Genomic DNA, 16,807 nt, shown 5'->3' with positions numbered 1-16,807 from the left:
GTGAGGTGGCCGAAGTTTACCTAGATTGGAAAATGAAGCAAATAATAATAATAATAATAATATTTATTTTGGCATTGGGTCGTTGGGTTCACCAAAACATGGCAATTTTATTTAATGGGAAAGAAATGGGCCACGGGGGGATTCACTCAATAAACAATATTATCCTCTACATTTCCAATAAAAAAGTTAGGTCAAATGCAGCTAAGTAGAGATTAGGCCCCTCCCCCACCTTCTCAGACTAAGTTAAGATTTTGGTTTTGGTTTTTTAAAGCTAAACTCATAGTCTTGGGGAGTAAATGTCACTTGCATTTAAATTTTTTATCAAATAATATCAAATTGAACTATTATATTTTTAAACTATTTGTAGACCCCCTTGTTGGTTGGAGAGGGATGAAGAAAATATTGTTTTTTTTTAGGGGAGTGGGTGAGATTGGAAATGATGGAGAGGACGGGAGCAGCTGGGAGATAGGAGGGGTTTTTGGGTAGGAAAAAAAAAATATGGGAAAGAAGATCTTGAAGAGAGAAAATAGGCAGCAGCTAGGGGAGAAGAAGAAAACCGGGCAGCACATGCATTGGAGACAGGGTTCAAAATCTCGATCGATACCGGTACGACTCGGCCGAGTCGTATCCGCCTCGACCATGGCCGGTATCGGACCGATACCCGAGTTGGATAACCAACACTTCTTTCTCTCACTGCAAATTCAAATGGACTTCTTCAATCAATTTTGTAATTCGTATCCATTTTCGTTGGATTCCCATTCTGTCAGCAGCCCAGAGAGTTCTTCAGCGTCGGACTGGCAGACCCGGAGGACCATCCAATCCGACGAGGAAGTTCTGCGGGCATCGAATCGGCCTAAGAAGCGCGCTGGTAGGAGGAAGTTTAAGGAGACACAGCACCCGATGTACAGGGGAGTGAGGAGGAGGAATGGGAACAAGTGGGTGTGCGAGTTGCGGGAGCCCAATAAGAAGTCGAGAATATGGCTGGGGACGTATCCAACTGCCGAGATGGCTGCCCGGGCGCATGATGTTGCTGCATTAGCGTTTAGGGGCCGGAAGGCCTGTTTGAATTTTGCTGACTCTGCGTGGAGTTTTATAAGAAAAATTATATTTATTTTTTTAAAGATGAATCATGGTTTTATTTTTTTAATAGTTAAAAATATTTTTTTAAAAATTCAAAATATTTAATTTAAACAATTTTTTATAAAAAAAAATTACTTTTTATTATTTTCATCTTCAACAAGAAATATTATCAAGTGATTAAATTAAAATATTTTTAGAGATTTTTAATATTATTTTAAATCATCCCAAAAGTATGCTTTTATTATAATTTGAATTATTTTAATATAATAGAAGTTTATTTATTAATTTTTCACTCTACTTATTTGTATTTAATTTTTAAAATAATTTTTATAATTTTTTAAAATTATTTTAAGCTCTTAAATTAGAATTTTTTGCGTATCACCCGATACCAATCCGAGATACCGAGACAGATGTGCCTCAAGACCTCCCGAGTCAATAACCGATACCGCGACTTTGAACTATGATTGGAGAGGAAAAACGGGCAACACATGCATTGGAGGAGATTTTGGGCAGCACATGCATTGAAGAAAGAAAAAAAATCTGGGGATAAGAGAGGAAACCGGGCACCAAATAGACCTTTCTTCAACCTCTCGTCCTCTCTCTTTGTTTTCCATCTCCGGGTACTTTCTTTTCTCCACTCCATGCTTGTTTTTTTTAACTTCTTTTCTAAGCTCATTGATGGACATATAGGGTGAAGATGATATGAGTTTATTTAGGTTCTTATATTTGGAGCTTTGTTCTACCATCTTCACCGCCAACCTGCCACCATCAATCTTCAACCCGGAATTTTTTTTTTATAAAAAAAGTGAAACCATCTTTTGATTTTTGGGTGGATATTTTAGGCAATGGGTTTTGTTGGTGGGCTTAAGTAGGTTTTGGGAAGACATTGACTTGTGGGCTTAAGTAGGTTCATGTGGGCCTTAAGCCCTTTTCTTTTAGTTTGGGCCGGATGGGTAATGTTTGTTTGGGCCTCCTAGGATGGGCTTGATGGAAATGGAGCCCAAGGCTCTTTTAATGAATGGAGCCAAAGCTCTTTTAATGAATGGACTTGGGCTCATAGACTTGGGCTTGTGATGGGGATGGAACCAAAACACTTTCAAAATCTTATTATTATTATTCTTATTATTATTATTATTATTAATTCAACTTTCCAAATCTTATTATTATTATTAATCTTATTATTATTATTATTATTATTATTATTATTATTATTATTATTAATTCAAACTTTTAAAATCTTATTATTATTATTATTATTATCAATTCAAACTTTCAAAATCTTATGATCATTATTATTACAAATTCAACTTTCAAAAGTCTATGTTCTCGCAATTCAATTTCCTAAAGTCCATTTCTCATTTTCTTTAACAAATTTCAATTTAATTACCGGAGCTCTAATATTTTAAATTTAATTCCAAATACTCCAATTTTCAAATAAACTCCAAGAATCCAGTTTTCACTCGAATAGTTTTAATCTTATTTCAGTTCCTAAATAATCTTCTGATCTTCTTGATTTTACATAAGCAATAATGATTCCTTCATAATTCTAAAACACGGGATTTGTGAGATTAGCTCATGAACAATAAATTGGCTTTGTTGGGGGTCCTATGTTTGATCCCTTTTAACTGTCAATTGTCGTGCTTAATATATTTTGCTTGAGCTTCGTTTTGCACTCCAATATGCATGGGTTATACTTTGTATTCATTAATTGTGCACTAATCTCGTTTCTTGATAGCGCATTGTGGCTCGTGACCGAGGTACGCATCCACTCTCATTCTAGTCAATCTCTATTGCGTGTTTTGATTCTCATATTATGCATGCTTTAAGTGAGTATCCATTGACTTTCTCGTTGATCGCCGCGTCAGTTTCATTTTATTAGTAGAGACCCACTTTAGGGACTTAGAGGGGTGTTACGGTCCTTACCGTACCTTCCTAATAAGTAACCTGACCCCCAAACCCGATCCGGTTTTTCGCAGACCACCTTTTCCAAAATAAGGAGTCACACTTAGAGTTTTCTTTCTTATTTTGTTTGCCCTTTAAAAATAAAACAAAAATAAGTGGCTACTCCAAGTCATTTTTCCTAATCAATAAAATCATTTTTCAAACAAAAAGTGAGTTTTGCCATCGAGTGGGAAACGCATGAGCTGAAATGCAGGGTCCACACTATTATATTAAACTTTATTTTACTTCTCATTAAAACATTAATTATAACAAGGAAATTAAATAATTTTAACTAAGGAAAAATAGGTAACACACTAATTTGTTTCTTTAACTTAAAATAATAATAATAATAATAATAATAATAATAATATAACTTTAAACTTTTTATAATTAATAAGAACTATTATTATTACTATTAATAATAATATCTATTATATATATATATATATATATATATATATATATATATATATAATATTATCTAAAAAATTATAATAGGTAACCCAAAAATGGTTTAAAATAAATAATAGACTTTGGTCATGATTGTGTGAACCCCATGACCATAAGTTCAAAATATTTCTCCATGTATTTGGTCACGATCAATGTGAAATTTGTGACTATAAGTTCACATACAGTCACGGTCAATTAATAGCGTGATTAAAAATCACAATATATATATATATATATATATATATATATATATAGTGACAGTTTCACCAAAAACCGTGATTAAAACATCATTTGTTACACTTTTTGTCACGAATGATAAAATTACCGTGACTAAAAGTATTGGCGCCAAAATTTCCCTCCCTAAATTTACAAATAGTCACGGATTCAAATAAATCCGTCACTAAAATACCCTCTCATCAATCCTTTTAGTGACGGTTCATAAAATCTCCGTGACTAAACATGTTTTTTTTTCCCACCACCATTGATTAACACATAAGTCACAATTTTACTCTGGCCGTGACTAAAGATTCGTCATTAAAAACCTATTTTTTTGTAGTGTTTACTGAAGCAATGATAGAGATAAAGTAACAAGCAAAGTCAAGAAGATCACACATTGTTTATAAAACATTTAGCTTCAAGATGAGTCATAATCTTGTTGGTTTATGTTGATATAATTGTGATAGGTAATAATTTAAGAGTAAATGAGAGGCTTCAGTGGTATTTAGTAAACGGAGACAAAAGAATTGGGTAACTTGAAATATTTCTTAGGAATAAAGATAACATGATCCAAGGAGGGGATATTTATTTATCAGAAAAAAAGGGTTAGACTTGCTCAAGGAAACTAGAAAGATTGGTTGTAATGTAGTTGAAAATCCCATTGAACATAATCACAAGCTTAGAGAGGCAACAAATGATAAGAATATAGATCGAGGGATGTATCAATAGTTAGTTAGGAGGTTGATTTACCTGTTGCACACAAGACTAAACATTGCTTATGCTAGCAATCTGGTTAGTTAGTTTATGCACAATTCAAAGGAGATTCACTTCAAGTTGTCAATCGGATTCTTCACTACCTTAAGGGTACTCCGAGTAAGGGAATTTTGTTCAAAAAAGGCCATGAAATGAGGCTAGAGGTCTATAATGATGCTCATTGTGTAGGATTGATTATGGAGAAAAGGTCTACAATAGGATATTGTACCTTTCTTGGAGGAAACTTAGTGACTTGGAGGAAGAAGATGCAAAATGTGGTGGCATGATCAAGCTTAAAAGTAGAATTTAGAGCTATGGTACACAACATCTATGAGTTGTTGTGGATAAAGAAAATTCTTGGAGATCTCATAATTAAATGAGATAATCCTATGAGACTCTATTGTGATAAATAAGTCAACCATTAGTATTGTATATGATCCAATACAACGCGATCGAACCAAGCATGTTGGAATTGATAAGCCCTTCATAAAAGAAAAGTTGGAGGGTGAGTTTGATATGTGCCCCCTATATTTCTACAAACAATCAACTAGCAAATGTTCTCACAAAGGGATTGAATGGCTTAGCGTTTCATGTCATAGTAGACAAGTTGGGAATGGATAATATCTATTCATAAGCCTAAGTGGGAGTGTTGGAAATTGCGGTATTTTCTATAAGAAAATTGAGTTGTGTACAAGCTGTATATGATGTATTTATTATGATAGAGTCAAATCCCTCGATTATAGGGATTGATAGATAAGAGTTTCCCTAGATAGGATTTGTATTCCTCGATTATAGGGATTGATAGAAGAATTCTATTATACATTTTTGTGTTACTTTTACAACTCCTTTTGTTGATATGGACATTTGGTTTGAGTTATGGTGATGCTAATGCAAATTGCATCTTCATGCTGAAAATGTTTATCAATGAAAAATTCACTTTTATCCCTAGAGGTTACACAAAGACACAAATCTACTAAAACAGTGGGAAAGATAACAAGAGTAAGGCTGAACAGAAAAAGTTGATCCAGTTTCTGAATATAGACAAGATGGCATATGACCTAACAAAAACTTTTTTTTTTTTTGAAGAAAACCCAATTTGATGAAACAAAATGGCCTAAATTGCTACGAGATGTATTAAATCAACTCAAAACCAGCATGTGGGCATACTTGACTTGAAGTTCATGCAATACCCATTTCGATGCTCAACAAGAAATCCAATGTCATAAGGCCAACAATTTCCATGCATAAAATTCAACTGAAACGAGCAAATAAATTCACAGCAAAGCTTCGAGATAGAAAATTTTTGTACAAGGAGAAACGCGTGGTGAGTACCAATGGGAAGTAATGGTTCTTGACCTGCTTCTTCTGATTCAAGAAGCCCTCCAAATTGGGTTCGACCATACTCATATTTTTTTTCTCAATCTGTATTCCAATTCACCCTAAACAAAACCAAGCAAAACTCAAACCAATTTGTTTTTGGCTTTGGCTTGGCTAAAGCTAAAGTTCTGTTAGGCGTCATCCCACTTTTTCCCCATAATTAAAACAAGTCAACCAATATAAAAATATTACGTGAGTGGCATGTCATGCAATAAAAAAGGGCACTATCTTTGACCTAATGCCATTTTTATTGTTCTCTTTTACAGAAAATGTTGAATTGCAGAAGCAGCAGGAACGTGGGTTCACTTAATCATCTGATCAAAGAATTAAGGAAATATCACAAATCAATGGAATCCAAAAGACCAGCGAAAATAGAGAGAGAGATGGGGATGAAGGCATGGTTGTCAGGAATAGTGCCAATTGCAGCTATGGTGATGATGGAGTGTCTTGATGTGGGGTTGGTCACTCTCAGCAAAGCAGCCATGTCCAGAGGAATGAATCACTTTGTCTTTGTTGTCTACTACAACGCTCTTGCCTCCCTCATCTTCTTTCTTCTTTCCTTCATCTTCCACAGGTCTCTCTGTCTTTCTCTCTCTATCTCTGTCCAAGCAAGAAACAAAACTAAGTTCTCTTTTTTGGTATTACTCTCAGCTCTTTCTTTTGGATTTGCAGAACAAAGAGGCCCCCTCTCACTTTCTCTCACTTCTGTAAATTCTTCCTTCTCGGACTTCCTGGGTCAGTTACTCTATCCATATATACAGCTTCTCCTTGTTGGTTCTGAAGTGGATTTACTTTCTTTTGTGGTGGAAGTTGGTTAATTTTTGTGGGTTTTGTGCAGGATTACAGTGATGCAGAACTGGGTATTCACAGGCGTAAGTTACAGTTCACCCACACTTTGTTATGCTATGAGCAACTTGATCCCTGCTTTCACTTTCTTGCTTGCTGTTGCTATCAGGTAAACATTAATGGAGAGAGATTGTGTCTACCCTTCAGCTAATTGAGGGATTGGGCAAATGTAAATAAAATCATGGTGTCTTTCTACCTTTTAGACACCATCTGTATCAAAACTGAATGTTGTCATCGCTCTAATCGTTTCTTGTACTTTGTTCTGTCTGATTGCTCAGAAACTGAAAAAGGAAAAGATAGTAGAGAGAGAGGCGAAATCTTTGCTTTTCATTGTTATTTGCTTGAGTCAACAGCAGAAACATAGAACTTCAACTTTCATTTCCTTCTCTTTCCTTCATTTTCTCAAAGTACCAAATATCCGGAAAATGAGTATCCTTATGTTTTAATCTTAGTGAAATCTCTCACCATGAACTAAATCACTCGAATAAACTCAGGTATCGTGCTTTTTATCTTATAGACTTGAAGATTTGGATTTGAGAAGCTCAAGAAGCCAGATAAAACTCCTAGGCACCCTGATATCGATCTCAGGAGCATTGATTGTAACCCTTTAATAGGGCCCTCCTATTATTGGTGGTGGTTCAATATCCTCCAACAACCATCTTCTGAAAACTGCAGACAATTGGGTCATTGGAGGCCTTTTTTTTGCAGCTGCTTGTCTTTCACTTTCAGCATGGAACACTTGCCAGGTAGTATATACATGCACCAATCACAAACTTACTCCAAACATATGTTTTCATTTTTACCTTAAACTTGGTGAACTTGGGACTGATCTACGTTCATACCTTAGTCAAAGGCACCAATTCTGTCAAGCTGCTACCCATCAAATATCACCGTAATTTCCTTTATCACATTGTTTGGGGCGATTCAGAGTACAGCAGTTTCTCTGATTGCCGTGAGAGACTCAAATGCTTGGAAACTAAGGCCTGATATTGAACTCATCTCTATAATCTACTCAGTAAGAACACTTGCATCTGCATTTTCCTGGGTTGCACCAATATCATGAAATAAGCTTTGCTGACCTTAATTATGCAACCTTTTCTTAATGGGCAGGCTATTATTGGTGTGGTAGCATTTTTTGTACAAAATTGGTGCATAAGGAGGAAAGGGCCTGTTTTTGCGTCAATGTTCAAACCCTTGGGCATGGGAATTGCTGCCATAATAGGTGTCATCTTCCTTGGCGAAACACTCCACATTGGAAGGTAATCTCTCCTCTCATACCCTCCTGTTTCTGCCATGGGAAAGGACTTGCTTGGGATAGGATGAAACCACCTGAGAAATGGCTGACAATTTCAAATAATTTTTGTAGTGTTATAGGAGCAATTATAATTGCCACAGGCTGTTATGTAGTGGCATGGCTACAATACAGAGAAGAGGAAGAGAGTAAAGTCTGTGAAGTTGTCATGCTGCCTTCAACCTTTGAGAAGGCCCCAATGTTGGATGAGCCAGAGGGAAGCATGAGCCAATTTGATGGGTTTCACTGTGGATACAAGGAATATAATCCTGTTTATTCTGTAACATAAATGATAATTGGATTTTACCCTTCTACCCTCCAAATGCTTTGGCACATTGTATCATTGAAGGATATTTTCATCTGATTTATTTATCTGATTTTTAAAAATACATTGGAATATAGGATGAAAATTAATCAAAAGTTATAGAAATATTAGAAATTTTTTTAAAAATGATAAAATAAAATATAAATATTTTAAAAAATTATTCAAGAAAATAATATATTTATTACAAAATTTTTAATAATTGATTATAATATGTAAAACTTGAGAATATATTTAGTATTAAAATAATGATCTATGTAATTTAATTGTATTCAATTATGTAAAAGAAATTATGATATATGAATAATTTTTTAAAAATATTTTTATTTCTTTTATATTTAATTAATATGCAAAAGACATAAAGAAAAATGTGTTAAAGAATTATTATGAGTTGCATTTGCTATCTTCTTAGCAATCAATTAAATAAAATTTAAAAGTAAAATAATTAAAATTAATTTATTTATTAAAATTTTATTTTGATATCTTGCTAAGATATATATATATATATATATATATATATTATGAAAGTTAAAGTTTTACATGATTTTCTGTGGTCCAACACCATTTGAATTGAGAGATTTTCTCCTCTGCCTGGCCTAGAGAGATCAGGTTCATTGAGCCAGCTGTATGGTGGGCGTCAAACTTAACAGTTTCACATGATTTTCTTCTCCTATTCCTGTTGGAAGATCAGGTCTTCAACTTCAATTAAGCCTCATTCAATGGTGGATGTGGGTCATCAGAACAATGGATGGTTTCTGACACAAGACAACTCACTTTAGTCTTGATGTGTCACCGCAATGTCACTCTCTCCTCCATATTCGAATGAACCTCCATGGTTTGGCATTTTCTGATGGATCTTTACCCAGAAAGATTTACTGTCATCATCTCAGGATGCTGGTTGCCACATTAGGGGACATATATCCCAACAATGTCAACATCTATGTGTATCAAAAAGTCACATGAAAACTTGGAATTCAAAATGGCTAAACAATCAAAATGAAACATAGATATCTTAAGGTTCAATTAATATTGGAAAATATGATTGTGTAACATTCCTAGAGAATATGAATAACAGCTTGTATAACTTCATTCACATTAGAGAATCACAAACTTAGTTCCTACCAAGCATCACCCGGTAGAGCTAGGTTCGAGTTCTAGATTTCCAGTGCTCAGGCACAACCAAAAAAAAGAACCCAATCAGGCCAAACCTGCACCTGTAGGAGTATTTGTAAACTGGAAAACCACCTAATGTTCAGGAGGCCCGAGACATTCCTCATTTGGACATCACACAGAGGAGACTATCATTTTGTTTCCTATAATGCTTGGAACACATAAATCCTTCTTTTCTTAATATCCCATCAAATGAAAGAAACAAAGTAGGCGCATTTGAAATGCCATGAAAAAAGAAGAAGAAGAAGATTTATGTGCCTGTGTAGATAGATAGTAAGCATCTATCACAATTTGAACTTAATATCCAATACATTTCACAAACACAACCAGCACCGATCATCACTGACCTACTTTATACAAGGCATCTCAAACATATTTACAGCCTTATGAATGAAGGTTCTGCTGGTAACCAGAGCATCGTTAGCAGTCTAAAACAAAAGTTTAACAATCATCCTTGAATATCATGGTAAAAGCATGCACAATTGGACCTGCTAAAGGAAATCCCATATTTGAGAGAACAATGTTTCTTCGTATTTCTTTAAATAAAGGACAAGAGCATATCCAGAGTAACAAGAAAGCAAGCAATTTATTCAGCAGAACAATAAGATCTATATGTTGGAGTATAACAATAAGGACTCTTATCCATACCAATCAATCCTGGTACACAGTACCTTTTAAACTCTGCTTCATTCTATCTTCGTTTCCATAGCAAAACAATGGGATTAAAGCAAATAAATATGCATGGGTGTTTGGAGCTCCAACAGGCGCAATAAACATTTGCTTAAAATGAAGTTGCAAAAGTCACATCCAAATTTCCTGATAAGGAGTATGATACTTTACCATCTAAGAGCCACCTATTAAATAATGGAGCAAGACCAAAAAAGAAACAGGAGAACATTTTTACAGTCGTTATCTCAACTGCCCACAACCATTACATCTTTTCCCCATAATAGTAAGCAGTGCCAACCATGAGTGCAACTGTAGCACCTTGGACAACCACACGGGCTCTCATGAGAAGCTGACCTAACCGAGAATTCCCTTGTCTGAAACTAACTAGGCCAGCTGTCAGCACTCCTGCAGTCATAAGTGCACCTGAAAAATTGCAACCATCAAGTAAACTGAAATTGAGTTCTGAACAGAAATTTGATTCACCAAAGATAATTAAAAGAAATAGAAGAATCAGAGTCTGTAATCCAAGAATAAGGTAAAGTGCAACAGCTACAATGGAATTCAGTATCTGTGTATTTTATTCCAGAAAGGTGAAGGAAAACATATCTTTGGCAACAGCTAAAATGCAACGGACAAGGATAATGTTACATAACCTATACAGTAAATGGATAAGTAACTAAAAATATAAAAATATGATAATACATAAATTGAGAGATGATGATCTAAAAGCAGATTGCAGGAACTCCACAAGCCAAAAGAAGTATGAAACAAGTATTACACGGAGATATAACTGATTTGTAAATAGTCAAGATGCTGAAAGAAGAGTCATTAATAATATCAAAATATAACAGAGCTAGAAATGGATAACGTTTAATTGGATGTTATACTGGAATGAGGTCAAATCAAGAAATGCTCAACCTGAAACCTAACAATTCAATAAAATGTATGAACTTTTTAAAAAGAAATACAAACTAGGTTGGTTCTAGATAGGCTAAATTAGGGACCTAGCCCCAACTCCAGGGCATTTATAATTGGCTTGGATTCAAGTGACCGAAACTCAACCTGTTTATTATATGGGTTAACTGAAACTTATTTGTTTAAAGGGTTTGGGCTGCTTACAGCAGGACCAGATTAAATCCTGCCACCTCTAGAAAATAATACTTCTTTAGGACTCCTTTTATATATATATATATAGTAGTTAAGGAGAAATCACCATGAGTTGCATCAGCTATGGTGACGCTGATGTATATTGCAACTTCATGCTGGATATGTTTACTTCTTCAGCCAAAACAATATCAGTGAAAATTTTCACTTTTATTCCCAACTCTTACAAAAGTTTTTCTACTAAAATAGAGGGAAAGAGAACAAGGGGAAAACTGAATAGAAAATTTTGGCCAAGTTTGTCAATATAGAGAACATGACATATGATCTAACAAAAAAATTCATCCTATATGCAAAAACCAATTTTTAAACAAGAGTATCATTTGCACATGTAACAAACACAAACAATGAGCAAAATTTTCCATCTTTGTATGTCAATTCCAATAAATTCGCTCATCAAAATCTAAAAGAACTTAATTTTTGTCTGCAGAGAACACAACAGGAACAGAACTGAATCTATGTGTCTTTAGCAAGGGTGCATATTATTAACCATGGATGAGCCAAGAGACATGAAACAACCCTCCATTTGTCTTGAGGAAAAGTGTAGAATTGTCATCAAATAAAACGAGAACATTTATGTGCTGCAAACATGATAGAGACGAAGTATTTTGAATAACATTTTCCTTTCCAAACTCCAAACAGAGCATAAATAGATTATGTGATTTGGGACCCTAAAACATCATCTCATATGACCTACAAAAATAATCAAAATATTCACCATATGGGCACACTTGGATTGAGCTTCATCCAATTTTCCATTTCTTTTTTCAAAGAGAAAGCCTAATTTGATGATACCATAAATGGAGTATAATTTTGCAAGAAAGGACCAATTCCACAGAAACCAGCATATGGGCACACTTGAATTAAAGTTCATCAATTCACATTCCCTTCTTTCAAACAAAACCCAATTTGATAAAACAAAATGACCTAAATTTCCAAGAAATGTATCAAATCAACTCAAAACCAGCATATGGGCATACTCGAATTGAAGCTCATTCAACACCCATTTCTATTCTCAAAATGAAACCTAATTTCCAGAAGCCATCAATTTCCAAGAAATGCATAAAATTGAACAGAAACCAACAAATAAATTCACCAAAAAGCTTCAAGATGGAAAATTTTATACAAGGTGAGGTGGGTAGTCTTAAGTACCAACGGGAACGAGAGGGTTCTTGATACGCTTCTTCTGATTCAATAAATTCTCCATATGGGGTTCCGACGTACTCATCTTCTTCTTCTTCTTCTTCTGTATTACAATTCACCCAACCGAAACCAAGCTTAAACCAAATTTGTTTTGGGCATGTGCTCTGTCTTTTGGAAAACCAGTAACACGCTGCCAGCCAAGCCTTTTTGTTGGATTTTTATTTTTAAAAAATAAATAAATAAAAATAGACTCAATTTTTAATGGCTTTTAAATTAAAATTTTTTTATGTGGCCTTTAGATAAAAGAGTTATTTGATTAGAAGAGTAATAAAAACCCAAAATTTAAAATTTAATCTTTTTTTCTTTTTTTATCTCATTTTGACAAAAATATGCTCATTATTTTCTTATAAAAATAATTTTTTGTTTAAAATATATATATATAAATAATTAAAATGATCAATGATATTTATGTTAAAAATGAATTATTTTAAAGAAAATATAAGAAAATTTAAATTCATAATTTAAAAATTATTGTATCCAATTTAACCAAATATTTCTAGAAAAATTATTTGTAAGGAGTTTACATAATTTTTTTTACCTAAAATATTATTCTCATATTCCTATTTTTTTCCTTTTATATCCAAACATACATTTACTTCTTCCATATTTAACATTTCTTCCTATTCACCACCTTTTTAAATTATAATCTTCAAATTCTAATTTTTTTTTTATCAATTTTTTAAAATTAAAAATTTTGATTAAAAAAATTAACTTTGCGGTTTAAAAGAAGAATTATAAAATAATATTAATATATGTAAATATTATATATATGAAATTTTAAGAGAAATTTCATAGTTTTTTAATAGTAAATATTATATATAATATTTCACTTTTTATTTATTTTACAAATTAAATATAAGTATTAGGTAATATATTTTATTATATATACTATCTTATAATGTCTTATCTATTTAATATAATATCCAAAGTATTTCGTATTTAAAACCTTATTTCTTTTTTCTTTTAATCATACCTTATATTCAACACCTTTTTTTAATAATTAATTTGTCATTGTTTTCACCATTGAATCTTTTTATTATGTCATTTATTATTATCATTAATTTTTATGATTATTTTCTTCTTTCAATACTAAAAATGCATTCACATAATCCTTTTAAGAATTTATTTATTTTTTATTTCCTATCATATATCACTTATGTGGTGTTTATTATTATTATTATTATTACTTCCTTCTAAATAGAACTTTAATGTTTAATAGTATTTATCAAAAAAAAAAATTAATACTTTATTTCTATTAAACATTAAAAAAAAAACCAACATGTTAATATTTTCAGTTAGAAAAAGGCAAATATTTTGTTTTTTTTTAAATTCAACAAAAAGTTTATAATAAGTCATGAAAAAATAGAAAAATAAATAACTTAAAAGTTTGAAAACAAATTATTTTAAACAAAAAGCTAAAAAAACAAATGTTTTCTTAGTATATTACCTATTATTAATTTCTAATTACTAAAACTTTTTCATTTTTTCCTTACTATTTTGCATTAATCATGGTGTGTTAATGGTGTAGACTATATTTGGTTTCAAGAAAGTATTGAAAAAAAAAAATCTAACATTTGATTTTGAGAAAAAAAATATTATTCAAATAATGGAATAATTCAAAATATCAATTTAGGCATCAATAACGCATTTTCATTGCTAGAATGGTTTTATTATTTAAAGCTTTAGAATGGTTTGAATTTTTTAATTTGCTAAGCAATTTTAGAGACTTCATCATACATTTAAATTCAATGTGTTCACATCAAGACGCATGGTTATAATATATAATCTTTTTATAGGGTTAATATATATATAATCTTTTTAAATAGGAAGACGACTAATAGGAACCCTAACCTCTAACGGGATATTTATAGGGTTCCCATTGGGCTTAAGTAACTTAACTTAAGCTTACATGGATTTGGATCACTTAATCTAATCCAATATGACTATCTAATTAATCATTTAACCTAATTCAAATATGTCATTCATTGACCTTGTACAACTTTATGTAATTATCAAAATACCTTTATGTACATAAGAGAACTTAGAGCTTATTCAACCCTCATAAACTATATCATTAAGGTATATGAGTTCAAACGGGTACCATTGGGACCCATAGGACAGTACCTGTTCCTTCGAAATCAAATTTTGAAGTTGATTTAACATCACACTACAAAGAATTAACTAGACTCTAATTTTTATTCATTGTAGTTAAACTCCTCATAAATTGATGTCTATAATCTAACAAGATAATGTTATCACCTATCAAAATTACCTATACAATCCTTGAGTTGTAGATCTCACTTATTATGTGATCAATTGACATACACTAACTCCAATGACCAATGTCAAATTTCCAATAAAGAAATGTTGTGGTTATAGTTTTTTAAATTGTATGTCCTTTAGATCACCCAAGAAAACACATTATCTCACTTCCATGAGATATTATAGTGTTTCTATTAAGATTTCATGTTACCACTAGTCTTCATCAAAAGTGACTCAATCTATAGGGATGTATGACCACCTTAAGGACTCACTCATAGGTCAAAACCTCGTATTGACTTTGACGCAAGCTCGATATCCTCTCAAAGTTAAGAATCCATGCAACATAGTAATTTGGTGAATCATGATAATTGATAGCCTCATGATTTGTCGTAAATCTTGTAGGAAGAGTGTAAATAATTTTCATTTTTATTTTTAGGAATTATTTTTAATTTATTTTATTTTATTCTATGAGTCTTATATTTTTGGGAAGTGTTCTATTGAGAATTATTTTTTATTTTATTTTATTTTATTTTATTCTATTCTATTAGTGTTATATTTTTAGGAAGAGTCTTATTGGGATTGTGCTAGTGGAGTCTCATTTCTTTTATAAGTAGAATCACCTTCCACTTTGTGTCATCTTCTAATTACAAGTAAATTCCCATTGAGACTGTGTTAGTGGCCTATAAAAGCATGTCACCTCTCTCTTTATATATGAATACCAATTTTTTCAGAGAGTTTCTCAGGGAGTATTTTCATACATCTATTTGGAGGAATTTATTCAAAAACCCGAGTTGTACACATCTTGCTTACAGAGTGCACACAAGGCGAGATCTAGCTGTTGAATCCTGGAGGTACCCTAGTGCACCGAATTTGTCTTCGAGGAGGGTGGATCTATTTCAAAGACAATGCTTGTCACGCCTCAGCCAATAAGTTTTTCTTTTTATTCATTCTGTTATTTGTTTGTGTCTTTTGGGCTAGTCTTTTGTTTCCATACCCCTAAATCCAACAATCTTGAAATATATCCAAATGGAAGCTTCCTTAGTTTCACACGTCCTAACACCTCTAAAATTGATCCCTTTAATGGGACATTCTTAAATAGATGACTGGAAAGGGTTTTCTCTGCAATCGATGTAGTGAACTCGGGACACATTTTGACCGACCCAAAACCAGAAGATGGTTCTCATCTGTTACCAACCTAGGAAATTGGAAATAAACAAGTTAGGCATGCTATTTTGAGTACCCTTTCTAATGAAATTTTTTATATTTATTGTCAATTTAAAGTTGCAAAAGAAATTTGGGATGCAATGAATAAAAAATATATTTTGGAAAATGCAGGAACTCAGAAATATGCCATAAGGAATTTTAGAAATTTTCAAATGACTGAGGTTAGAGATGTATCATCTTAAATTCATGACTACGACTTGTTGATTAATGACTTAGCTATTGAAGACATTAAATTACCCGGACCTTTTATGACTGGTTATTTAGTAGAGACCCTTCTAGAGTCTTAGAAAGACTATAAAAACAACATGAAACATAAAAGGAAACAGATGTCCTTAGAGGATGTCATGATCCATATTAGGATTGAGGAACAAAACCGAAATAGGGACAATATTGAGAAATCTAAGGAATTGTCTTCTAAAGCTAATGTAGTAGAAGAAAAATCTAAACCAAAAAATAATAGGTCCAGGAAACAAAACTCTAAGACCAAGCCCAATGCATCAAACAAGGTCTAGAACTCAACTATTAAAAAATGGGGTAATTGCTTTGTCTGTGGCAAGTCTGGACACCATGTAGCTCAATGTCGCCACAAGAAGAGAACTAAGAAGTCAAATTCAAAGGCAAATCTAGCAGAGATAGAGGTTATCACAACAGTAATCTCCTCTAAGGTGAGCATGGTCACCAATATGAAGGACTAGGTGGTAAACTTTGGGGCTACCAGGCACATTTGTGGGAATAAAGGTGCATTTACTTCCTAAACCACTGTAAAAGAATGAGAGGAACAAGTGTTCATGGGTGATTCTAGATCTACTCTAGTGATTGGTAAAGGGAAAGTTCTCCTCAAG

General features: G+C 32.7%; 3 protein-coding genes across 3 annotated transcripts; 2 read left to right on the top strand and 1 right to left on the bottom strand.

The window, feature by feature from the left end:
- The first annotated feature begins 695 nt into the window (after nt 1-695).
- LOC100241594 (dehydration-responsive element-binding protein 1D) lies at nt 696-6,127 on the top strand. The gene is made up of 2 exons (XM_019226450.2): nt 696-1,126; nt 6,084-6,127. The coding sequence occupies exons 1-2, from the start codon at nt 706-708 to the stop codon at nt 6,125-6,127; spliced, it is 465 nt and encodes a 154-aa protein (XP_019081995.2). The 5' UTR covers nt 696-705.
- Nucleotides 6,128-6,200: 73 nt separating this feature from the next.
- Nucleotides 6,201-8,243, top strand: LOC100258709 (WAT1-related protein At5g07050-like). Its single transcript, XM_059733962.1, has 8 exons — nt 6,201-6,391; nt 6,490-6,552; nt 6,656-6,772; nt 7,189-7,262; nt 7,339-7,409; nt 7,592-7,678; nt 7,774-7,922; nt 8,030-8,243. Exons 1-8 carry the CDS (start codon nt 6,201-6,203, stop codon nt 8,241-8,243), a joined length of 966 nt encoding a protein of 321 aa, XP_059589945.1.
- A 1,770-nt stretch (nt 8,244-10,013) lies between these two features.
- On the bottom strand, nt 10,014-12,626 carry LOC100263814 (RING-H2 finger protein ATL48-like). Its single transcript, XM_002283332.4, has 2 exons — nt 12,429-12,626; nt 10,014-10,538 (listed from the first exon to the last, which is right to left on the bottom strand). The coding sequence occupies exons 1-2, from the start codon at nt 12,502-12,504 to the stop codon at nt 10,378-10,380; spliced, it is 237 nt and encodes a 78-aa protein (XP_002283368.1). The 5' UTR covers nt 12,505-12,626; the 3' UTR covers nt 10,014-10,377.
- Between the last annotated feature and the right edge of the window lie 4,181 nt (nt 12,627-16,807).

Source organism: Vitis vinifera, chromosome 17 (assembly GCF_030704535.1).
Source record: "Vitis vinifera cultivar Pinot Noir 40024 chromosome 17, ASM3070453v1".
Classification (NCBI taxonomy): domain Eukaryota; kingdom Viridiplantae; phylum Streptophyta; class Magnoliopsida; order Vitales; family Vitaceae; genus Vitis; species Vitis vinifera.
Note: the sequence above shows the minus strand (reverse complement) of the source record. Positions and strands in the feature narration are given on the sequence as shown.

What these genes read in the sequence shown, in the direction of transcription:
- LOC100258709 (XM_059733962.1), top strand. Translation starts at nt 6,201, where the DNA reads ATGGGGATGAAGGCATGGTTGTCAGGAATAGTGCCAATTGCAGCTATG. An exon ending in TCATCTCTATAATCTACTCA is followed by an intron (nt 7,679 to 7,773) that starts GTAAGAACACTT and finishes CTTAATGGGCAG; the next exon opens with GCTATTATTGGTGTGGTAGC. An exon ending in GAAACACTCCACATTGGAAG is followed by an intron (nt 7,923 to 8,029) that starts GTAATCTCTCCT and finishes TAATTTTTGTAG; the next exon opens with TGTTATAGGAGCAATTATAA.
- LOC100241594 (XM_019226450.2), top strand. Translation starts at nt 706, where the DNA reads ATGGACTTCTTCAATCAATTTTGTAATTCGTATCCATTTTCGTTGGAT. An exon ending in ATTTATTTTTTTAAAGATGA is followed by an intron (nt 1,127 to 6,083) that starts ATCATGGTTTTA and finishes TCTCTTTTACAG; the next exon opens with AAAATGTTGAATTGCAGAAG.
- LOC100263814 (XM_002283332.4), bottom strand. Translation starts at nt 12,504, where the DNA reads ATGAGTACGTCGGAACCCCATATGGAGAATTTATTGAATCAGAAGAAG. An exon ending in GAACCCTCTCGTTCCCGTTG is followed by an intron (nt 10,539 to 12,428) that starts GTACTTAAGACT and finishes GCAATTTTTCAG; the next exon opens with GTGCACTTATGACTGCAGGA.